General features: G+C 42.4%; 1 protein-coding gene across 2 annotated transcripts in view; it reads right to left on the reverse strand.

The window, feature by feature from the left end:
- The window catches only part of Srpx (sushi-repeat containing protein, X-linked), a 78,144-nt gene extending 62,701 nt beyond the window's left edge, over positions 1-15,443 (reverse strand). Inside the window, exon 1 of one of the 2 annotated variants that reach the window (XM_005414816.2) lies at positions 15,189-15,443. In XM_005414816.2, coding sequence (XP_005414873.1) covers positions 15,189-15,291 — 103 coding nt within the window. In that variant the 5' untranslated portion in view covers positions 15,292-15,443. The remainder of the gene's footprint in view (positions 1-15,188) is intronic. The other variant, XM_005414817.2, reaches the window with a different exon arrangement.
- Between the last annotated feature and the right edge of the window lie 9,706 nt (positions 15,444-25,149).

Below are 25,149 nucleotides of genomic sequence, written 5' to 3' on the forward strand. Positions count from 1 at the left end.
TTATAATTGGGTTGCTTGTTTTCTTGTTATGGACTTTAGAAAGTTCTTTATATATTTGGGGTAATAGTCTTTTATCAGATATGTCATTTTCCAATATTTTCTCCATTCTGTGGTTTATCTTTTAATTCTCTTATCAGAGTATTTTGGGCTGGGGATATAGCTCAGTAGCACAAGCGTCTGCCTGGCAAGCGCAAGGTCCTGAGGTTGATTCCCGGTACCAAAAAATAAATAAATAAACAGAGTATTTTGAATAGCAGAAGTTTTTAACTTGTGTGAGGTACAATTTACCAATTATACCTTCTACAGACCATGCTTTTTGTGTCATATATAAGAAATGTTTTGCCTGACTCAAGTTCTCAAAGAATATTTCCAAGTTTCATCAAGAAGTTTTATACTTCTATACTTCATATTCATGCATATGATTTCTTTTGAGTTAATTTTTATTTAACAAAGTCTTTGCTTTTGATGAAAAGAAGAGAGAGAAGTCTGGGAGAGTGGTGGAAGGAGATGATGTTAGTAAGCACTGGGAAATGATCCTTGTATATTTCCAGTGCTGCAAATTTATAGCATTCCATAGACTTTCAATGAATGTAAGTATGTCACCTGCTAAAGCTAATTCACCGAAAGCACTTGGACACCTTGCCTGGAGTTCAGCATTTAGTCAGAAGCCACTCAGAAAATGTCCTGAGAAATTAAACCTATGTCTTCAATATGCTTGCCCCAACCAGCCTTGCAGTGAATTGCCTGCAAACTTGACCACCATCCATTTCCACTCCTCCCGCCATGCACATACATACCACTCCTCCATTAACAGGTGGAATCAGCCCCCTACCAGCCCAAATCTTGGCCTGCCCTCTAATTTGCCTCAACTAAGAGAATGTTACAGAAGCGATACTGTGGCCATTCTGGGCCTATGCCTTAAGCATCCTGGCAGCTTTGGCTTTCATCCACTGGGAAGTTAGTCCCATGTAAAGATGTCCATTTACCCTACTAGACAGAAAAGCAAAATGGAGAGATATAGAACACCTAGATGATGGAATACTGGAGAAACAGACAGACAGACAGACAGACAGAGTCATCCCAGCTATCCAGTTATTGCAGTTAGACATGTGAATGAAGCTGTCTCGGATCCTGCAGCCTCAGATGCACCACAACAACATTATGTGGATCAAAATGAGAAAATAAGTAGTTGCTCTTGACTTCAACTACTAAGTTTTCGGGGTAGTACCCACAATAAATAAGTAAAACAATTCCTAAGCTTCCATCAGAGGCACCTCCTTACAATTCACTCACTAACCTGGATAGCTCTATTCAACAGGAATCCATTCATCAGGATGAAGAATTTCAGATAGGAAACAAAAATCAAACCTTGGTTGAGTTCCAGCTTAGCCACTGTCTTATCAGCTCCTCCAAAAGCAGTCCCTAGGAACGGTGCAAGTAGTTAGTTTGGTAGGTAAACCTAAGAAGCACACTGATGAGTGGGAGAAGAGAGACAGAAAAGGAAGGAAAAGCAATAAAGAGACTGCTTACTGGGCAACTGCTGTGGGCCACTGCAGTGGGTGTCTGGACTTCCATCTTACTGGGGAATCTCCCTCCCTCTCTTGCATGCGACCACCACCCTTATGTAACTTCTTTCTCCATGAAGGCTACTCTTAAATGTCAATTTCAATTTAATTTCATCCTGAAACGAGTGGTCCTAGTAGGGATGGCTGGTGAGAGAGTGATCTCTGCCAGACATGAGCCCTCAGGATTGGCCTAGCTTCTACAACTGCTTCACCTAGGATAATGTTGTGTCTTCTATTCAATCTCTTCTGCCTGAGAGCCCTAAAAGAATACAGTACTCTAGGCAGAGTAGAAGGTACCCGCAGTCCCCAAGCACTCTGCCTCTAATTAGCAAAGACAATGGAGACATGTGGCTTGTGAAATTTTAATTGGGTCCATATTTTACAGAGCTAACAAAAAGAAGGTTAAAAGGATAGCTTTATAAATGAAGTAATTACTGTGCTCCGAAGGGAAAAGAATATTTTTCCAATGTGGTCTTCTACTATTGTTTAATATTATGAAGGCCCAAAGTGCATCCGTGCCCATTGCCTGGAACTTGGAGGGAGGAGAAACGGGAAAATGACAGGCATGTAAATCTGAGAAGGTCAGCTCAAGGCAGGGCTCCTTAATATTCAAATGACAACTCCTGTTTTCACTAAGGGCATTTCCAAAGCAGTGGAGTCTGACTGTTCCCATTCAACACAGCCAGACAGAAAGCGGATTAGCCTTTAAATAAAAACCAGACAGCAGAACAAAAACAATTTGTGATGTGGCATATGGCCCTCCAAACTCTTATGTGTACCCACAGAGGTCACCTGGGACACAGTGAAAATGCAAGAAAGGAAAGGAGACTGCAGCCAGGCCTTCAGCAAGACCTTAGGCCGAACCACTGGCTAAGCCCATGTAGTATATCCGAGAGCCAGAGAGTGTGAGAGGGAGACCCTGAGCTGAAGAACTCCCTTGCATCACATTCACATTCGGGGACCATCAGATGACCTCTATTTCCTGGAAAATGAGATAATTCCTCTTACGTACAATTCTGTCCAGAAAGCAAAAGCAAATTAAGAATCTGTGCATTCACCATCTTGTGCCTTCATCTTCATTTAAACAAAGACAGAGCAAAGATCTATGCAAAATTACTTCACCTGTTATGAATACCTGCACGACAGAACACTCTGCAAACAGTTAAAACAGAGATTTTTAATGCAAGTACTAATGGCATTTTGAGGTAGCAAATTCTTTATCATGCAGGTCTGTCCCCCACATTACAAGGTGTCTAGCTCTCATAGCCTGTGTCCACCAAATGCCAGAGGGCCCATTCTCCCCATTTTGACAACCAAAATCATTGACACATATTTCCATTCTGAATGTTCCTAGAAGACTGGTAAAAGCGTGAAGGTTTAAGCAAGACTTTCTTTCACTGAAAAAAAAAAATTAAGTTGCAGAACTTCCGTAAACCTGTTTATGCTCAGTCAACACACGCCTTTGTGAGCAGTTTGATTTAAACATACAGAGTTATGTGCATAAATCTTAAAGGTATATGGTTCAATACAATCCAAATTCAGCCCAGATCAAGATATAGAACATTCTGGCACCTTAGAAGGCCTTATGACCCCTCCCACCTCTGCCCACTACAGGGCAACTGCTATCTGACTTTCTAATACAATGGGCCAGTTTTGCACAGCATTGTTGAACTTTATATGAATGGAAGTGTCATGTGAACTCCTCTGTCCCCAGCTTCTTTCACTCTGCATTATGCCTGCAAGATTCATCTTTGTTGTTGTATACGGCAATAAATTCTTTTCTACCTCTTTTAATTTCCTTAGAAATCACACACATAGAAAGTTTACATCAAACTATTAAGACTGGCAGCTTCACAAAAACAAAAGGAGAATGCAGTCAAGAAAAAAATAAAGAAGGGCATGGTTTCAAATTTTTTGCCACTGTTTGAATATTTTCACAATAAACATGTTTTGCTTTTATAATTTTTATGGGCTTTTTTTTTTTTTTTTTTTGGTACCGGGAATCGAACTCAGGATCTTGCACTTGTCAGGTAGGTGTTGTGCCGCTGAGCTATATCCAGGGCCCTGCTTTTATAATTTTTAAAAGTATTGCTAAAGTGCATTTACCAGAGGAGAGTTGCAGCATACCTGCAACATCAAATGGGCCTTTTTAAAAATAAGCAGAGCTATTCAGCTCATACAAAACTATAATTTAAGACTTCTATTTTCTCCCACCAAAGAAATATAAACATGGAAGTTTGTCAATTGTCTCTTCTATTTTCAATGAAAATCAAGGTCTGGGTGATTTTCTCATTTCCTCACTCCACTCTGTTCCTTTCAGCAGCCAAGCCATGGAGGAAGTACAACTTAGTGGTTCCTCCCACCTCACCCACAAGATTAGGGGACCCTGGGACTTTTAAACTTAGCAACAACACAGCAGTCAGAACCCTCTGAGAGCCAACCAGGAAAAGCGGTCACATGAAGGCCCAAACAGTGACCCCTCTGGCCCTGCTAAAGCATGGCAAAGGGGAAATTCTGGAATAAGAGAAAATGAACTGAGCTCTGACAAGCAAAGAGCAACTGCCCTGTGCTGACAGTCACTGCCTGGGGATAATACAACCTGTCATCTGAAGGCCTCCAGGGACTTCTTCATACAGAGGAGGGCCACTCTTTGTGACATTTTAACGTGGCTGGCCTGGAAAGATAGTTTTCTGATTTGGATGAAGAAGTCAGAAGAGAATATTCTGAAAGAAAGAAAAGTGCATAGGAGGAGAGGAAAACATCCCAAAGGCAGTTGCTCAGCTTTCTTCACATTTTAATACGCAAAAACACAGTTTGAAGAACACATGTTTGCAACCACCAAAAGTTAGTGTCTTTGAACTCGAGGAACCTTCCTCTAACCGAGTATGCACACAAACTGCTTCAGGGGACAGATGTAAGACAGATGATTCTGCCCAGAGCTTTTCTTCCATAACTGGCAGTGCTTGCTGCGGTCAACGCCTCCAGTAAATACTTTGATAAATTTAACGTCATGTTCCCAAATACCTTTCTCTCCAATTTTAAAAACTAAAGTTCTCATTAAAAAAACAAATGTGAAACACTAGTCTAATGAGATGGTCTGAGAAAAGCAATTTAGAAAGTGGTTCTCATACTTGAGTATGTATCAGAATCACTTGGAGGGTCTGTTAAGACACAGCTTGCTGGGTTTCCCCCCTGGAAGATTTATTTTGGCTCATGGTTCTGGAGTCTAGAAAGTCCAAGATTGGACAGCTGCATCTAGTGTGGACCGCATACTGTTGTAACTCATGGTGGGGAGAGAAAGAGCAAGCAGACATATATGTGCAAAGAGGCATAACAAGAAAGGTGGCTTCACTTTATAATAATATATTCTCACTGTAACTAGTCTAGTCCTGCAGATGCAAGAACTCTCATGAAAAAAAATTAATCCTCCTAATGATCTAATCATTTCTTTAAAACCCCACTCTCTTTAAAATAAAAAAAAAAAATTTAAATGAAAAACAAACAAGAAACTGACTTCTCAACATTGCCAAAATGGGAATCAAATTTCAGTAGGTGTTTTGCAGGACTCAAACCATATTCAGAACATAGCACACAGCATTTCCAACTTAATAACAATGCATCATGGTGCCCATAGAACACCTATGAACCTCCCTGGGACACAGTGTTTCAAGAAAAGGGATAGGAGGCTGTAGTGGGCAGCGGGCCAGACTATGTACCAGGAAGCTAGCCGGGCAACAGATCTGGGTAGACCAGAGCCTGTTGTCTGGAAATCCAGGCAGCACAGAGGAAATCTGTCAGCATGTAGCACAGACCAGTTCACTTCCAGCTTGGATTAAGACACTAGGTCTTAGCCGAGCACTGCTAAGAATAAAGCAGGGATCTAACTTCTTAAGGCTTAAGATACCTGGAGGCTAAAAGCATCAAACCAGAACAAGACATCCAGGTGACTGTGGATACCTTAAGAGTATGGCAAATGTCATAGAAAGTAACAATACAGCACACTTGACTAGACTAGACCTGCAAGATGAGCCCTGAGCTGAGCCTCTTGGTAGAGAAGAAGCAGTGCTAAAGACCTAGCCTATAGATTCTAATTTCATAGGTAGGAGGCACTGCTCAACATTCTGCAGTTCTATATGGCTTTCAGGTGATGCCCAATCTCAAATCACAATGCCTCACGTGCTCAACTACTTTCCTCACAGCTATTCAATTCTATTGTTAAATTACAAGTAGCCATAGAAGATGCAGAATGAATGAATATCACTGTGTTCCAAAGGCAAAGAATTTTAAATTTTACGTAATTTTCATATGTCACAAATTGTATTTTTCTTTTGATTTTTTTCAACCACTTAAAAATATAAAAACCATCCTTGGTTCAATTGACCACCTAAAAACAAGCAGTGGGTCAAATTTGGCCTACTTGGGCTAGTTTGCAGGTATCCACGCTAGATTCCTATTCCCTACACCAGACTTACCGAATCAAAATCCAAAGGGAGGCCCAGGAAACTTCATTTTCTCAGACTCCCAAGGTGATCCTAATTCAACCTGTCCAAATGCCACCACTGAGTGAGGGGCCTTTTACCTATCCAAACCCCTGGAAAGGTGACAGTCTGCCTTTAAGTCAATTAACAGTTCAGCCTTCCTGTCTTGGTTAATTTGTGGAGCTCAGAGGTGGCTAACTTGAGGGACTGGGTGTGCTCTCCCCACATTCCCACCCATGTCACTCTCACTCATTCTCTAAGGCGCTGTCTCCTCCTTAACCCCAGTGGCATTGTTTCTGCTGAGAATATACATAGTCCCTGTGTCTTTAAAGGTTGGTCAATCCTAATGACTCTCAGCTCCAGGACAGTCTTGTAAGAGGCACAGCAGCCCTGATTACATTAGCCTGGTTTTCTTAATGAAGTTACTCATAAGGACCATCTAAGCTATGGGGTAAAGCCGTGCAAGGGCCCTGTTAGCAAGCAATCTGAAGATTGCTGTTGCTCTAGTTTAGCTCAGCCAAGGGCTGCACTCTTGGCAGGGAGACTTAAAAGGAGATAAAGTCAAGGGCCCCAGAAAGGTTAGGCTTATTTTTGAGTTAGGGAAGGGAGCAGAAACCTAAAGGCTGTACATGCTTATCTCAGGAATGTCGGACACTTAGGCAAGGAAGTCCAGCAAATTCAGTGATGAAGGCAAAGCCAACAGGAAAAGGGAGAGGAGAGAAAGTGAGCCATTGTGCAGAAGTTATAAACAGACAAGTCACACTGTCTTGGCAAAGGGCTGACTTCGTTCATCAAACCAGTCCTTCTCAAATTTAACTGTGTCCAAGAATCACCAGAGGGATCTTGTTAAAATGGTGATGCTATTTCAGCAGCTCTTGAGTAGGGCCTGAACTTCTGCATTTCTGACTTGGTTCCAGGTAACCTAAAGGTGCAAGAATCCTTCTGCCATCCAAGCACACCTTTTTGTTTTATTCTCCTTTTAAATAGTCACAACCTATAAGAATACTACAGGGTCCAAAGCTCTGTCCAATTTCTGAGTACTGTCATAAATTAATGACTACTGTCACCATGTCTGTATGGCTACTGAAATTTAGGTCATTTGAGAGTTTCCTGGAGCACAACACCCTCTTTAACAGCCACCAAAATGGCAGGCGAGGTCTCAACTGCAGCCTGCCCTCCACCCTCCACGTCTTGAGTACTGGGCCTGCCTCTCTCTGTTTCCTAGTTAGCCCAAAATCTGTCTCCTGACTAAGACTTGTGCCCAAGAAAGTACTTGTGTCCAGACAGGACATCCTTTTCTAACTCACTCATAAGAATTATTAGTTGACAGTGGCCCTGCAGCCAGTAATAAGAAGGGGCAGACACCACTGGCTGACTCCTGCCAGTGTCTTGTCCCAGGTAACAGAAAAGACTCAACCGGTGAGTGGAAGCTATTAATGAGCTGGGGTAAAATAATACCACTTAATAAAAAAGACAGAAAATATAAGGGTTGGCAAGGATGTAAAGATATTAGAAACATTGCACATTGCTCCTGGGAAGGTCAAAAGATACAGTCACTTTGGAAAACAGTCTAGTAGTTTCTGAAATGGTCCAACCTAAAATTATTATATGATCCATTCGTTCCATTCCTATGTATCTATTCAAGAGAAAAAAAAAGTGTATTCCACATAAAAACTCATACTCAAATTTTCAGGGCAGCATTATTGCTAAAAGACTTAAAGTGGAAACAACCCAAATGTCTATTAACCAAGGAATAGATAAAAAAATGTGGTATATCATAGAATGGAATATTATTTGATGATAGGACAAATCAAGCATTAACACGTTACAACATAGATGAACCTTGCAACGATTACACTAAGTAAAAGAAGGCAGACACCAAAGAACAAGTTGTGTATGATCCCACTGTTATGGAATGTCAAGGGTATGAAAATCTAAACAGAGACAAAAAATAGACTAGTGGTTTTCTATTAGGTAGGGATGATGAGAGATTGGGTAGTGACACCTAAGGGGTACAACATTTCTTTCCGGGGGTAACGAAAATGTTTTAAAACTGTGATGGATACACAACTCAAGGAATATACTAAAACCACCGAACTGTGGAGTTTAAATAGGTAAGTTGTGTAGTATGTGAATTACATCTCAATAAAGTTGTGAAAAATGTCATCACAAATCAGGTAAGATGCTTAAAGCAAGTGGTGCAGAGACCTGATATCAGAACATGATGTTTTCAAAAGGGAGCAAAGACTGGCCTTGGAGCAATAACTTCTCAGAACCAATCAGAAACACCCAAGCAGCCCCAGATGTAAGATCTTGAGAGCAGAGCCAAGTGTCAATATAAATTACAACGCTGAGTTGTACCCTGCGTAGGGGGCCAGTGAATGCTGCAATGGAATTTCTTTTTGCCTGTCTAGGCCTGGGGCCTGGAAGAGTGCCTAACCCATAGTAGTTACTCAGAAACTGAATTCCAGTAGAGGCTCATGGTAGTGAAATAACTTTACTTCTCTGAACTCTAGTACTTCCCTGAACTCAAGTACTTCCCTGTGTTATTCTGGAGATATTCCTTCAACCAGCTGAGCCTCAGCAGCTCCTTCCTAAAATGCAGGGACATTTACTGTCTTGGGCACCTCCTCAGTCTGAGGTTCCACACTTCTATGATTAGGCAACCCACGCAAGGGGGTCTGGGTATGGACAGGAGAAACTCCTGTAGGGATCTAGATAGAGACTAAGACAACCGCCCCAAGGCTCAGCAAGGGCAAATGTCATTACACGTACTTACCTAGAGTCTCCCAGAAGTCAGGTTCCCTACTAGGCCATGAGGACACAAAAATGAACAAGATCCTTCAACCTGCTTACATGGCTGGGGGCATGAGACCTATGAGTAGCTAGTAGTGAAACAATGTGATTCTACCCCTGGAAAAGTTGAGTTAAAATCTAAGTGGGCACGGAATTTCAACATTGGGTATTGAAAGGAATCAAACTCTTGGTCTCACAAATGTTGAGTCAGCGGCAACATGTTTGTCAGAGTTCCTATGAGGAATAATCACTCTGAGAGCAGAATTTCAGGAGTGGGATGTGGCCACACCACCACTTCCTCACCACTCCACAGTGGGCCCACAAAACCTTGGCTCGATTCTCACCCTGTGGCCCTAACTTAACTATTGATTTGACCATCCTAGGAGCCTGAATCTGGCAGTGTCATTCAGCTCAGTCACCCACACAATAAGTTTCAGGCCAGCGTAAGCCATTAGGGGATCTTGGGGTACAACTGGCATTGAAGACATTTCATGAAGCACAACTAGATGGACACTGCAAATAGTCGGTGACAGCTGGGAAGCGTCTCTGGTACCTGTGACCCATCACACTGCAAGGCACTAGAAGAGCAGAACAGAGAAGTTATCGCATTGCTATTTCAAGGCCAAGGCAGAAAGTCTACCCTCAACTTCTGTTTGGATTTGTCTCTTACTCATAAAAAATGCTTTAAAACCAATATATGCAATTTGCAACCTCAAATCTCTGGGATAATCCAAATCATTATGTCCAAGCCCATTTATCTTCTTGCTGGAGCACAATCCATAAAGAGGTATCCAGTGTGAGATACAGATTATGGATGAGTGAGTCATTCAGCTCAGGAATGAGTGCCTAAAAGGTTTCTAAGGCCAGAGTGTGTTGTTTGCCTGTAAGATCCAGGTGTAACCAATTATCATCTGGAAAACAGGACCTTAGCAATACTACCAATGGCCTTTTTCTTACACAAGCTTTTTCCTGAAATCTTTAAAAAGCCTACCCGCTAGAACTTCCCTGGAGTCTAAATCTCTTAGAATAGTTTCTTAGGGTGATTTGATATCCAAAAACCTCAGCAATTAATAGTGTCCTGACTTGTTACCTGTCCAATTGGCTCCTTTGCTCACCGTATTATAAAGTTCCATTGCTATTTTGTTATCTCAAATTCCTTTTCCTTTGGGAAGTATCATCTTGACAATCCTGACTAAATCCTTCAAGAATATGTGAAATAGGATGATTTGTCTCTCTATCACAATGATTTCATCAAGTAATCCACAAATACTCAGTCAAAATCTCCCCAAGACCCAAGATTCTGTGCTAAGTAAAGGTACAATAAGTTGCCAGCACAGACTTGAAAGCAATTATAAGTGATGATTACGTCTGTTTTCTTTGGTGTTGCTTTTTATTTATTTTTTTACTTATTTTAGGTGCTCAAAATTGAACCCAGAGCCTCACACATACTAAGCATGAGCTCTACCACTGAGCCACATCCCCAGCCTAGTGTTGCTTTTTGAATGAATGAAGAGAACTGGAGACTGTACCACTGGCTACAACCAGAAAGGTCACCTGTTCATTGGCTCAACGTTTTCTATGGTAATTACCCTGGTCGGTTCATCTTACTTTGTATGTTGATTTTTGCAACCATTAAGTGCACATTTTTCCCATAGAATTTGTGATTAAGGGGCATTGTTTTTGAATTAGGGTAAGATCTTCTCCCAAAAAAAACGCTGTTCACACAGATTTTCATTTCCAATTTCAAAGCAGTCTTAGATGTTTTTAAGGGTTTTTTTGTACCAGGAATCAAACTCAGAACCTTGTGCTTGCCAGGCAGGCACTGCCGCTGAGCTACATCCCTAAGCCCCAAAGCATTCTTAGACAAGTCCACAGACCCCCAAATTTACCCTTTGACAAACTCTCTGAATTGCCATCTTGATATCAGCATCCTTCAGCACAAACCTTCGACATCCAGTCCCAGTGCTCTTGCATGGCTCTTCCATGCCCCCAGGGCTCATTAACCCATTTGTATTATAACATTTGCCGCGTAAGATAATTACACATAGAACTACTTCATCATTCAAGTCCACTTTAAAAAGCAAGTCTCTGGGTAGAGCCCAGATTTCATTAGAGAAGCCAGAAACTGATTCCATTTCAGAAATGAATTCAAATTTCCTAGAATAAGAGAAGGCTTAAAAGACTATATCCTTCCGTAGACAAATGTGCCACAAAAGCTTGTAGTCAAGAAATCACATCATCAAGAAGTGAGACGCCGGCTTGTGAATCTTCCTACAAACTGAAACTCAAGAGAGGTGATTATTTATGCTGCTGTTTTGAAAGTGAATTTTTAATCTGAATATTAATCATAACCTAGCTGCTACAAATTTCATACTATGCTATAGCCTGCTAAAGGTAAACCTTTCTCTGTTTAAACTTTCCCTTCACTTTCAATTACCAATTTGAGATGTGTTTGCTGAAAGGGGAATTGATGTAGCACACGTATTTGCATAGTTGAAACCATTCAACTACTTTGGATGGGCCCGGTGTAAAGTGGCCAACAAAAATAATAAATGCAAACTCCACCTTGTGGCTGCGTTTACTCTCTCATTTCACAGCCCCCAACAGAGAAGGTTATTGCTTAGAGAAGGTTCATGGATTTAAAAGGAACCTCTGCAAGCAGCAAGCCATAGCACTACATAGCTAAATTCACGGTGGCTCAAAACACTGTTTACCTGTGCACATGTTTCTTTTTTTTTTTTCTGTCCAGTGACTTATCACCAGAGTTGTGGGGAGTCTTTAACTCATTAAGCACAAATATCTACTTGGCACTAAGTGTGCTGCTAGGCACTGTGGGAAATATTAATAAGGGTAAGACTCAGCACAGCTCCTGCTTTTAAGGGCTCCAGATCTCAGTAAGAGGAGCCCATAAATTATTATAATAATGTGTGGTATGTGGGATAAATACACAAGAGAGTCATGAAGAGCTGTGGTTTTTAAAGGAAGGCAGAAGGCTTCCCTCTTCAGAGATCAAAGAGAAATTTCAAGAGTCTGAGATTGTAACTCAGTGGGAGAGCACACGATTAGCCTAAGGAAGGACAGGTTTCATCAATGTGGGGGTGTCACTGAAAAATGGGAGAATTTAGACAAACACATGGCCACTAAGAGGGATTTCGGGTACAGGAAGTAGCATCTACCAAGAAGGGAAACATAACTCAAATTCTATAAGGATAGGTGGTCCACTTTGACTGGATTCTAGGGAAGTGGAGGGCTAGAAAATTAGGGTAGAAGCAAACTATGTGACTCCTCAAAGCGACTGACAACCTTTTACTTCAGAGGAGACAGGGACCAGTGCCCTGAGTGAACAATTGCTATGATAAAAATGGAGCTAACCTATGTGTGCTTCAAAGATCAATATTTGGCCAGAGAATGTAGATGAATGAGAATGAGAGAGACCAGAAGTGAAAACATTATGGTAACTATGCAGAGGAGAAGCACTGTAATTTGATTATTTTTCAAGGACTGACTGATGAGGTGAAGAGGTTTGAAGTCGGTGCTTTAATGATGGTTTCTGGTGTCTCGTTCAGCTCCCAAATCTGTGCAATGAGCAGTAGTAACAATATACTGTACTAAAAGTATTACCAGTGAAGACAATGCCAGACAAAGATGGTCTGTCCTCCCTAGCATATCTCCTTTTTATTGCAGAATAATTCTGTCACCTGATTACCTGTTTTAAACCCCAATAGAAATTTCTACCCTGCTCCTGCTGAGACCTTAATTGTATAGCCTGAGCCAGGTGCTTGGATCCTAACGCTTACCTCCAAATGTGGCAGTTCAGAATATTGCTTTGTCTGATGTGGACTGGTTTGGCTTTTAACAACCCTCCCCAGTCTTTGTGACCAGTGAAACCATACTACTTTCCTAGTTTTCTCCAGTCTTAGCAAGATTGCCAAAGCCTTTCTTAGTGGCCACGACATTCATTGTCCATCTTCAGCTTCGTAAAAAGAGGTGGCATGAACTCCCAAAATCTCAGCTGTTAAGGCTTCAAGAGTTTATCTGGAAAAAAAATCAGTCAAAACTCCTATTTCTTATAAGCATACAAATACAATCAAACACAATCAACCTTGCTATACTTTCTGGGGGGTTTTGTAGGCACTGCATCTTTGCTAGGCTGCAAAAGAACAAATCAGGACCAGAAAGGCAGCATCAAATTCAAAATGGAAAAACTCCAGAGACCTTCTAGGGGTGGGAATGGGAATGATTTACTCTCAGTCTGACAGATTTGCTTATAAAAGCTCAGATGGTTACATAATCAGGGTGCAGATGGGGCCCTAGATCCCTATTTCCCTAGTTTGAAAGTTCCAGATTCAAGGCATCTTACTTTTTCTCTTACTGGAGACATGATGTCCATTACTGAGGGAGTGCCTCTGAAATGATCTGTAAAATCTGTCACCCCATACTTAGGGAGAGCTCAGCTGATGTGATTTGCCTCCAGATCCTTTGATTTAGAAAGTTTCCCTGCCCAGCCTTCTAAAACCTCTGGCTTGGAGTGAAATCCCCACCTTCGACTTCCACAGCCCCAGTAGAGCTCAGTTTCCAAGACATCCCATTGAGACGTGCCAAGGGCAGGCACCAGCTGTCTGCCTGTGGTTTGAGCAAAGTCACAAGCAGGTTAGGAATCAGTGGAAGTGGTGGCAAGGAGGAGCATGGTGGCTCCCAGCCCAGGGGTGGGGGCAATGTCCATAGGCTGCAGAGGGAGCCAGGAGAAACCAGAGACAAGTCCCAAAACATGAGGAGCAGTAAGTGCCCAAACTGGCCAATCCAGGATCCTGCGGATGGCTGTGCCCTGAGAGCAAGCTACACTATACAAGGGTAGAAGCTCAGAGAAAGGAGAGGCAGATGAGGGAGGTGAGATGAAAAAGGAAAAGAGGGCCCTTACCTCAGAAAGCTTGAACTGCAAGTTGTGATTCTGAGGTGACTCACAAGCACCTCCCAAATCAGCCTGAAAGGCTGCCTATTGCTTCTCACCTGCTTTCCTCATCCCCTAAAACTACTCCTTGTCTGGTAAAGGACTTCCTCTTGCTCTCTAGGTTCACTTTAACCTGACTCTTGCCAAAGCAAATGGGAGCCCAGGCACTGACACTCGACAGGCTTGGCAGCAGGTTCCCCTTCCCTTTGCCTCCAGTCAGTTCCTACAAAACAGCTGAAAATGTACGAGCATCAGCTCAAAGCACAAATATTCTTGTTTATTAATTTACACATTTGTTTCATTCATTCCTTCATTCATTCATTCGGGAAACGTGCAGAGAACTCCCTGCAGCTATCCCTGCATGTCCCAAGCATGCTATCTGGGAACCCCTCCGAATTCGGGAGGTTCTCTCTCAGACTCCAGATTTACACTGCCCACAGTGCTGCTGAACACGAAGCCAAATATTTGCACATCCTATAGTTCCCATGGCCCACTTTCTCATTAAACACTAAATTAAAGCCCTACGTGGATTTCCTCCTCGTGCCAAGGCCACAGGGGTGCGCAGGATGTTGCCCTGCTCCCCTTGAAGACTTCAATGTGAGGAATTTAGCTACAGCTTTTCAAAGGACGTTTGCAATGAGAGTTTTGCCCACATCCATGAGAGCTTCAATAAACCACAGGGTCCCCTTAGACGCTGGAGACCGTGTCCTCCAGCAACAAGAAGCCGTACCCTCCGTCCAGCTGAGCCTCTAGCCGCTCCCTCTTTTCCTGGGTCTAACCAAGTGCATGCCACATGTCACCACTCTTAGCTGGCAGCTCTCACTCAGAGGCGCTGGCTTTCTCGGAATCCCCAGCAGGGGGGGTTAGAGGATGCGGTGGAGGCTCCGCCCATGCCATCCACAAGCGTCCCTCTGCTGTTACTCGTGCTTGCGACCCCGGAGGCGGGGTCAAGGAGGGGGGTCGTGGAAATTCGTGCGGGAGGGGCAGGGGCTCCTTTCTGAACAAGCTGCCAAGTCCAGAGCCCCAGCTGTTAGCAACCGTGCGAGGCAAAATGCTGAGTGGTGGAAAAGTAGCAAACTAGCTTGCAGCCAAACTATCTCTGTAGCCTCCGGTGCCAGAGGACTTGATCTGAACCTTGAACCTTGGCACCTAGGATACAGAGAGGGGGCTTGGGCTTGGATTCCGGGCGCCGTGAAGGTGCTCCAGGCGTGCTGAAGGGATAGTCTGCTCTCCCTTCAGTGTGCCCAGGCGCGAGCCCCACTCCCTGGGATTGGGAGACGAGTTCAGAGTGAACAAAAGACGTCCCCCATACCTCCCTCTATCCCAAGCAAAGGGTCCTAGCGGCGGCTCCGGGGGTGTTCGGCGCCTAACTGGGGAGAAAGCCCCACTTCGGGCCCCTACCTGGGAAGCCGCGGCTCGGCGGGACGTGCAGCAGCAGCAGCACCAACAGCAACAGCAGCAAGGGCGGCAGCAGCAGCCCGGGCCGGAGTACCGGGCTCCGCATGGCGAGCTGCGCTTGGCTACACTAGGCAGCGTAGCGCGCTTCCAGGGGGCGGGAGGAGACCAAGGAGACCAAGGGGCTGCGCTGCGAGCGGGTGAAGGCCGGGCTGGAAAACTCCTCCTCTTGCCTTTCCCTCCTTCCCTCTCGCCTGGAGCCTGCCCCCTTCCTCTGCCTCTCTGAACACGGCCCTTTTTGGGGCTCCGACCCACCCATCTACCTCTTCCTTTTCTGCCAGCGCTTCTTTGGGAAACGGGGCTGTCCTCTCAGGACCATACACTGCCACGGACTTGCCCAAGCGATCCAAAATATCCTACAGGAGCTTTCTGTGCTCCGTTTGTACTCCCCCTTACCCCCAAAACACACACGGGTGGCTCCACTGCCTCGCAGATCTTCGGTCCCTAGAACTCGGCCATGTGTGCAGAGAGCTTCGTGAGTCGCACAGAAAAAGAAGCAGTAACCTAGAGGTCTAGAGTGGTCTGCTGCAACTGTATACCATGGCCATGTTCGCCGATTTAACCCTCGTGGCCACCCCTGGCTTATTATGCCCACTTAAGCCAGAGGACACTTAGAAATTTGTTCAAGTTCACCCTGTTATGGCAGAAGAGAGATCGCAACCTAAGGTGTGCAGTTATGCCAGCGCCCAACGTTTTCTGTTTCTCTTTTGCAAAGGAGTGGATCCAGGTCTGGGCTGGGTGCGGGGCGTGCCTGCTCTACTGCGGTTTAGGATGGGATTCTCCCTCCCAGCACAAGGTACAGAGAGTTCCCTGTCTCACTCACACCCTCAAGGATCCAGCTGGAGTTTCCTGCAGCCAGATCTCCCCATTTCCTAGGCTGTTCTCAGCTCTTCCAAAGGCATCAAGGCCAGCCCGCAGCCTCCACCCTGTGGCCTGGCATGGCTGGATGCTGGCATCAGGATAGGGTTTCCAGGCTGCCCCCAGGATGGATCTGGTTTCTTTGAGGCATTTGAAAAAGCCTCTTGTTTTTTTTTTTTTTGGTAAATCCATAGGGCACACTGCCCAAAGGTACCTGGAAGAAAGGGCAAATGGGAGCCTAAATCTAGCCACCTCCAGGTTCAAAGAACCCTGTGCCTTGACAGAGGCCACATCTATTACAGCAGTGCACCTTTCCCTTTGTGCGGGTAATCTGGTTCCTTAGCTAGGTGGAAGCCCCTGGCAGCGCTCACCCTGAAGATTTTGAATTTGTTTATCCAGAAGTTTGTCTTTCCCAATTCTCACAGAAGGCCCAGGCTTGAACTTCCATCTTACCCTCTGTAGTGCTAGGGGAGGTGGAGGCCCGTGGAACTTCTTTCCATCTCTTGTGGGTTTTTCCACAGCAGCTACCTTTATCCTCAGGGTAACCCTTCTGTAACTCACCTTCACAAGAAAATGGGGCTCTTCTGTGGCCTCCATCAAATCAGATTCTACAGGGAGTTTTCAATCCTGTCCCCATGTCAAGTCAACCCCTCCCAGGGGAGCTTCATAAAAATACAATATCCAGACTTCACCTAAAAGCAGTGATGATGAACCTTTTAGAGCTTTCAGCGATACAAACAGCTCACTGCAGCTCACACTCTGTAGGTTCACCACTACTGCTGTAGACCAAAAAAATTGGAATCCTTAAGGTTGTGACCTATAGTTTGACCAGATGCTTATTTTTGTTCCTCCTTGTCCAGTGGTGTAAGTTTTAGCATGGGATAAATTCATGACTAGAATTTTCCAGCCTAGGCGATATAGAGACCTAGGCGATACAGAGGTACCTCTTTCCAGGATTCTGGTTACAAACCAAACTGGACGTGAACCAAATCAAATTTCCCCATAAGGTTGACATTGATCCTTACCATTGAATTTGATTCAGCTCTCATCCAATTCCAGAGCTGCTGCTGGGACCTTCCCACACATTAGCATTATCCCTGAAATCTACACTCCCATTCCCCAGTTGTAACAACTGAACAATGTCTCCAGTATTGCCTCCACTTAGGAACCATTGTTCTAGGCCCATGAACAACGGCTACGGCTAATGTCTACCTCAAATTCTAGATCCAGGCTATCTTGTCCAATGGGCTTCCTTTCCTATGTCACTTCTAAAGCAAGATCTCCTCACAAATGCCTGCACATGTTCTACTACTGGGGTGACATGGGACATTTGCCTTTCTCTTGTCACCTGAGACTGACTGAATTACAACAAACATCGGACTAGCGACTGAAAGCCACTGTCCTTATTGCTCTAAGCAGATACCACTCAGATATTTATTTATGTATGTATTTATTATTCCAGCACTTTCCCTGATAGAAGAGATGAAGACAGAGGAACAATGGATGAAAGAGGCTAGCAATTCATCCTGTAGAATCTTGATACAGTGGGATAGTTGAGTAGATTCATAATTTTTAAGAAGCATACAGGTTAATGAGTTTTGATAGAAATGGAGTCACACAAGAAGTACCAGAGATCAATGAACTTATTCTTCTCCTGCTTTACATTACTGTATAAACTAGAAAAAAAAGAAAACATTTTTGTCACGAGACATGAAGATAGGAAAGCAAGAAATAATTTCCAAATACCTCTAGAGACAGGAATGCTATACTAACATGAAACCTGAAATGACAGCAAGGACAGATACGATCCCCTATATTAGATCCGGAAAATCAGCCACACATGAAGTGTAAGACTCCCTGGAAAACCAGGTAATCTCCTCCCTCCATCAGGCTCCTCTGTATAAATGGGTGTCAATTTAGCAATCTGTGCAGTATCAAAAGGTTGTTGATGTTTCTCTACATATGAATATACAATAGGGAATTGTTTTATCATGTGTATCTATGTGTCCTCATATGTAATGGAATACCATGTGATCATTAAAAATATGAACAAGATACATTTATACTGCTATGAAACGTACCCCAAGGTATCATGTTTGATAAAATAAAAAGGAGCAAGATAGTACATATATCTTGCTACCATTTGTGGTATGCGGAAAGCATGTTACCATACCAGAGCACAGGGAAGGCAGAGCAGGAGGAGTCATTTTTTATTATACAGTCCTTTGTACTATTTAAATGCTTAAGCATATGATATTTCCTTTTAAATTAAATGAATAAATAAGCTATTGAAAATGACTTTTTAAAACCCAACCACATAGATACAGAGGAGGGGAAAGGTAGCTTCACAGTAGTACCTGCAACAATGTAGTGAAGTTGCCCATAGGAAAGATCTCCAGACACCTCCAGAACATTTGGACAGGATCTTTCCTGCCCCCTGAAGAATTCCCAGGTGCTGGGCAAAGTGCCAGAAGGGAGACGAAGGGAATACAGACATCAAAGTCTGGCAGGAGGGGTGCCGGTATCTTTCCAGTCTGTGTGGTATTGAAGAGGTTGAATTCAACAACTCAGGCTTGTCCCCTGAGTCAGAGTCAAATGAGCCACAGTGGAGAAGGAAGGAAATGGATTCCCAGGATTCACTCCCACTTTCTTTGTTGATCTTTGGAGGAGTACCTGGCAGCCACCCAGCTACTGAAGGAGAGGGGTATTCTGAGAAAGTCAGAGTCAAGGCCAGCCTCAACGCGTCCATTCCTTCCTCCCACACATCCTCATTCTCCTACCCTCTCAAACCAGCTCTTCCGTTCTTCCCTTCCCACATCCCCTCACAGTAAAGGGGTGGGAGTTTAAGGAGAAATGGGGTGCCTCACTGTACCTTGGGAGTAGAGTAAAAGCCAAGGAGACACTCAGGAGTGAGTAATTGAGGCATCCTAAGGCAATGAGTCATGAAAAAAATAATATATATATATATAATTACATTTTATATATTACAAATATATATTACATTTCCCACCTATTATGGATCCAAGCTTTTGGAAAATCAATAAATATGACTCATTAGAGAAATGAAATGAAAAAAAATCAAATACATCCAAGATCAATTCAACAGCTTGTCCCTATGTGCATAGGGAAGGCATGGACTCTTCTTTATTATGCATTTTATTAGTACATTGCATAGTACTTGATTATATTTATTGTGTGGAGTTTGTACATGTACGTCACACACGTTTATTCCTTTGTGTCCCTTTCTCCCATTTTTCCCTGCTCCCTCCAACTCTTGATTCCTTTCCCATTTGAACAAGCTCTATTTCCATTTCTGTCTTTCACTCTCTTCTTTAAACCCTTTTTCCCTTTCCCCATCTATCTCTTGTTCCCTTTCCCATTTGAAAAAGATCTCTCTACTTCTTATTAGCTATCCTTTACTTTGTTCTTTATATTTTGGATTTCTCATAGAAGAGAAGCCATGTCATATTCAAACGTGTGTCTGATTTATTTCATTTCACATTATGATCTCAAGGTGCATCTGTATAATAGTAAATCTTGCAAACAGCCTATATGTCCATCAACAAATGAATAGATGAAGAAAATGTGGTATTGATACACAATAAACTACTACTCTTCCACAAAGAAGGATAAATCTGAGGCAGTTGTAGGTAAATGTTTCACTAGCTCTTAAATGAACTGCATCTGTCACAAAGAACACAAGCATTGCTTTGAACTACATCGCACACAGTTTGATTGTCAAGCTCACTATTTGGAAATTGATGAGTCGTATTTTAGCTACAAGATCAAGTATCACCACAGCCATGCTTTGGAGAGGGAAATATGGATTTTTGTTCTTAGAGATACTTCCCATCATCCAGTCATCTGTCATTTATTGACAACCATGTTGCCCAAACTTTGCTGCCTATTTTGTATGTATAGTCCATCCTGGCTCTACCATTCTTTCCAATTCATGAGCTTTGTATGACGTTCACCCTCTCATTAACTTCCAACATGCTTAGATTAACTATAATGATTCCAACTTTTGTTTGTGCCACCTCTTGGCATATGTACCCAGAACACTGAGTCCGACTAGAACCAATGAAAAGCAAAGTACAAGACCAGGAGAGAAGTTTGCTAAGATATGTTGGACTCATATTTGGCCAAATTAATGGAGAACAATTTATGGAAAATAATGCTTTCACTTCTGAGCTACTATCCTCATTGCTGGAGCAAAATACCAAACATTGACATTTTAAAGGAAGAGAGGTTTATTGTACTTCATGTTTCCAGTCTGTGGTCAGCTGGCTCCAAGAAGAAACAGCAAGGTGGAAAGGCCTGGTGGGGGAAAGGTACTCACATCATGGTGCACAGGAAGCAGAGAGAGAAGGGAGGAGTTGGAAAGGGAGATATAAGCTTCCAGATCACACCCCCAGTGACTCACCTCTTCCAATCAGGCCCTACCTCCTAACTTCACGTTAAGCTAAGAATGCAACAGTGGGTTAATCTACTGATGAGTGTGGTACCCCCGCAATCCAATCACCTTCCAAAAGCTTCACCTCTAAACACATGAGGCTTTTGGAGGAACATTCTAGATCTTAAACATAACAACACTTGTACAAACTATGCACTACATTAGACTTTCCAATGACTCAACAGTAGAAAAACAAAGTGATTTGACATGAATCTACCGGAATTACATTGAATGAATGTCAAAATAGTAGGGTGAGTTGGGCTAGTACTTGTACTTACTGATATCTATTAAAAATCTAGCTCTCCAGGGTTAAAGTCAGAATCCTCAAGGTTGAAATCAAAGAAAAAACTAATGTAAGAATAGTATCTGTTTACATTTTTCTTGTTTAGACAGACTTCTTACTAGGATAAATATTCAGAATGAAACAACACAATCTCTAAAGATGGAAAAAATTCTGCAGCACAAGAAAAAGTGACTGTTTTTACACTACAGATTCAAAGAAAACAGATCTGTTATAAAAGTAAACTGCAGAAAAAGGAAAGACAATTTCATAAAATATCTATGTGATGTTTACAGAAAATATTCCAAGAACCTACTTCTATAAAGTAGGACTCAGAGGCCAGAAAGAAAATGGACAAATGCAAGAATGCAGAAATTTAAGAATAAAATTAACAACTTTCAGTAAAAGTTGTCACATGCTTGGAAGCCATCACTCTCATCTTTACAAAAAGGAAAAGCTGGGCAGCCTGAAAATTGATTACTTCTCTCCGACTCAAAAGAGAACTGAGTTTGTAGGGCAAGTTGCCATCCTTCACCATCTGGAAAGACAAGCAAGTCCAAAGAATCACGGCCAAGGTCTGAAGCAGAAGACATCCTGGAGCCATAAACTTAATGGTGACTTGGAAAAAGTGCTGGAAGCTTAGTGTAGAATAAAAAGAGAATGAAAGACTGTGGGTAGCTGGAGGCATAGCAAGGACTCACACAGGGTCGTGGGCTTTACCTTTAAGAATCCTACCAGATTTTCACAAAGAAGGTCCCCCACAGACCTTTCCTGATTTGCCAGAGGGAAAATAAGATTAATCTTTGACACAGGCTCAGAGTCTTCTCCATAATAAAAGAGCTACTCTATAAGGGGAAAGACTACCAGGGTCTTGTCCCAGTTAGGGAAAGGCATTTCCCTGACTTTTGCTTTCTTAGCCACTTCCTGTCTCATCTCTGAAAGAGGAACTAAAAATCTAAGAAAGATTTGCAGAGGCCATGGCCTAAGGACACAGGCATACTAAGAGACTAAACTATAATCGTAGAATATTTCCCCTCTCTATAGCTTTCCATGATATCAACAGGGCTCCAGCACAATGCATGTGCTTTTCAGCTGAAAGAGTAGCAAACCACACACTGTCTCTAAGAAGGAATATTCAGGAAGCACAGAGTCAAGAATAGACAAATACAGACACTAGAGGAATTCAAAGCCTCTGACACCAACAGCGACAGCATACGTTAAACACAGTCAAAGTGTTAGATAGTCAGGTCCTTGTAGTTAAAGGACTGAAGCCCAGTTTTCTTGCTAGTTATTAAGAACTAGTGTAGGTAGACACCGCTCCCAGATCCTTGCCCGTCAGATCCCCCCATCTCTGCAGCAGAGAGTCTTCCTTGCACAAATTTCTGTCATACTTAAATCTCTCTGACTTCTTCTTCTACCACCAGCCAGAAAAGTCTCTGTTTTTGAGGAGCACACATGATTAAGTTAGGCCCACCCAGAAGTTTCTACCTTCAGGTCAACTGACTAGCAAGCTTAACTGTACGTGTAAATTTTAATTCCACATAACATTACATAATCATGAGAATAATATCAAGAGGCAACCATCATGAAGGCCATCTCAAAATTCTGCTTATTATAGATCAGTGAAGTATATAAGTAGAAAATGTATAATGATAAATTATTTTCTTGCATACATAACTAGATAACAAAGGTTTAAGTTGTAGAAGAAATGTGTGACACATATACACCTATATCAGAAAAATTGTAACAGAGACTACAGAAAGACTTTAACAAATAGAGCTATTGCATTTATGAATGAAAAGAGTGAAGATGAGTAAGCACTTAATCTTTGTGGGTCAGGCATGGATTTGTCTTTCAGAACAACAGCTCCAAACCCTGACCATAGGTGTGGTTACATGAGTTGCACTGCTTCAACAGAATTTGGTTCCTATGTTGCTGAGTAGGAGGAGTAAATCCAGGTCCGACGCAGCCCAATCAGGTGACTGCTTAGCGAGTTTTAGAATAAAAGCTAGCTATAGTCCCAGTACTCTGGGAGGCTGAGGAAGAAGGACTTCAAATTCAAACCCAACCTGGGTAACTTACAGATGTAGAAAAACCTTGTCTCAGTATTTAAAAAAATAAATAAAAAGCTGAGGATATAGCTCAGTGTGAAGTCCCTGGGTTCAAACCTTAGTACTGTACACAAGAAAAAGGAAAGGAAAAGGAAGGAAAGAAAGAAAAGAAAAGAAAAGAAAAAAAAGAAGAGAAAAGAAAGAAAAGAAAAGAAAAGAAAAAAAGAAAAGAAAAGAGAAAAGAAAAGAAAAGAAGAAAAGAAAAGAAAAGAAAAGAAAAGAAAAGAAAAGAAAAGGAACCTGCAAGTGGATTGAAAGAATCCTTATTTTCCTATATGGTTAGAAATTGTCCGAATATGATAGCTAATTCTGAGCAGGGCCCAGAACAAGAAGTTTTTGTCTAAATTTCTGTGCACGTTGTTCTGCTACTTGGGCCATAAAACTCAGAAGATACTGAAGTGCATGAAGTATCAATGGCAATAAAGACGTATTTTCAAATCTTTGCCAAGTCCCTATAGGAGCAGCAAAACCAGACCCTGTAAATTTTAGAGTAAAGCCCTGCTGCCCTCTGCAGGTAACTACTCACCTTTTCAGACACTACTTTTTGCTTACTTCTGAGCTTGAGCAGACACTGAATGTGTAATCAATCAAGTTACTGTGTAACCCCAGCTGTCCATCATAAATTGGATGTTATTCGGGCTTCAACAGTCCCTGAAGGCACAAGTAAGTTGCACGAAGTGCCCCACATGCCCAAGTCCTCTACTTCTACATTTCCACTCTTCTAGCCCACACCAATGGCCTGATGGGGGGGTCAGGTTCCATGCAAAAAGCTGACTGCAGTGGAAAACCTCAGGCCTGATTTACAGGTGGTCCTGCATGACATTGAAAGTAGCAAAGCCCTACTCTGACATCTCTGAAGGACAAAATGAGGCAGAAACCTCAATGAGCAGGACTTTGTGTCATCCTCCTGATTACTTGGACACTTCCACTGGATATGGATTTGCCTTCTTTGTCTACAATGGCTTTGCCCAAACCACTATGCATGGAATTCCATAATACCTCATTAACTATCACAGCACTCTGCAGAGCACTGCTTCCAAAGAACTCATTTCATAGCAAGTGAAGTGCAGCAATAGACTCAGGTCCATGGAATATCCTGGTTTTACTATGTTCCTCATCTTCCTGAAGCAGCTGGCTTCATAGAAAAGTGGAGTGACCTTTTGAAGACATGCTTACGGCATGAGCTAGGTGGCAGCATGTTTCTGAGCAGGACAGTATCCTTCCAGAAGCTTTGAGTCAAGATCCAGTACATGGTGGTGTTTCTCCCTTAGTATTCATAGATCCAAGGGCTAAGGCATGAAATTGAGAGTACCATCACTCACTATGACCCCCAGTGATCTGCTAACAAAACATGGCTCCCCTCTGATGTAGGCTTGGCTGGTCTAGAGGTCATAGCTTGAAAGGAAGGAATTTTTCCAATAGGAAAACCCAACAATAATTCTTTCTAATGGAGCCGCTACAGCTGCCTAGGCACTCTTTATACCTTATACCATTGATTTAACAGGCAGAAAAGGGAGTGATTGTCTGGCTAGGGTGTTCAATCCTGACTATAAGAGAGAAATTGTGTTGCAGTAATCACACAATGGGTGTAGCAAGTAGCATATTTGGAATGTAGAAAATCCTCAGGTTTGCCTCTTAATACTCCTATGTCCTAGATTTAAAGCAACTGAAAACAATGTCTAGTTCAGGTAGAATTGCTAATATCTCAAAGTCTTCAAGAATGAAGGATTGTGTCAATCCACCAGGCAAAATCTATGACTAGTTGAGGTACTTGTTGAGAGCAAAAAGAATAACAAAGTGTAGGATATAGGAAAGAATTAGTTATTGATATCAGCTATGACCACTGACCACCAAAGAAATGAAGACTATTAATTATCTGTATTTCTTCCTTATTTTCATTTTTAAAATGCTTTTACTTATAGTAACCAGAAATCTTTTAATTCTTCCCTTTCTCATCACCTTCTCATCTATCACAATATGTCTTAATAATAGTTTACTTTGTATCTCAGTATTTAAGTATGTAAATTACAGGATACCAGAGGAGTATGTGAATCAGCTTGGAAAAGAATGATTAGCACTCCAAGATTTTAAAAAATGAACTTTGCATTCTTTTCTGGAGAAGGGGTTAGCAATTTTTAATTGTATAATAGATAATTGTATTATGTTAGGCAGAAGTTAGACTTTTGTATTTTTTTTTTTTTTTTT

This window comes from Chinchilla lanigera, unplaced genomic scaffold, assembly GCF_000276665.1.
Source record: "Chinchilla lanigera isolate Chin_1 unplaced genomic scaffold, ChiLan1.0 scaffold00200, whole genome shotgun sequence".
NCBI lineage: Eukaryota > Metazoa > Chordata > Mammalia > Rodentia > Chinchillidae > Chinchilla > Chinchilla lanigera.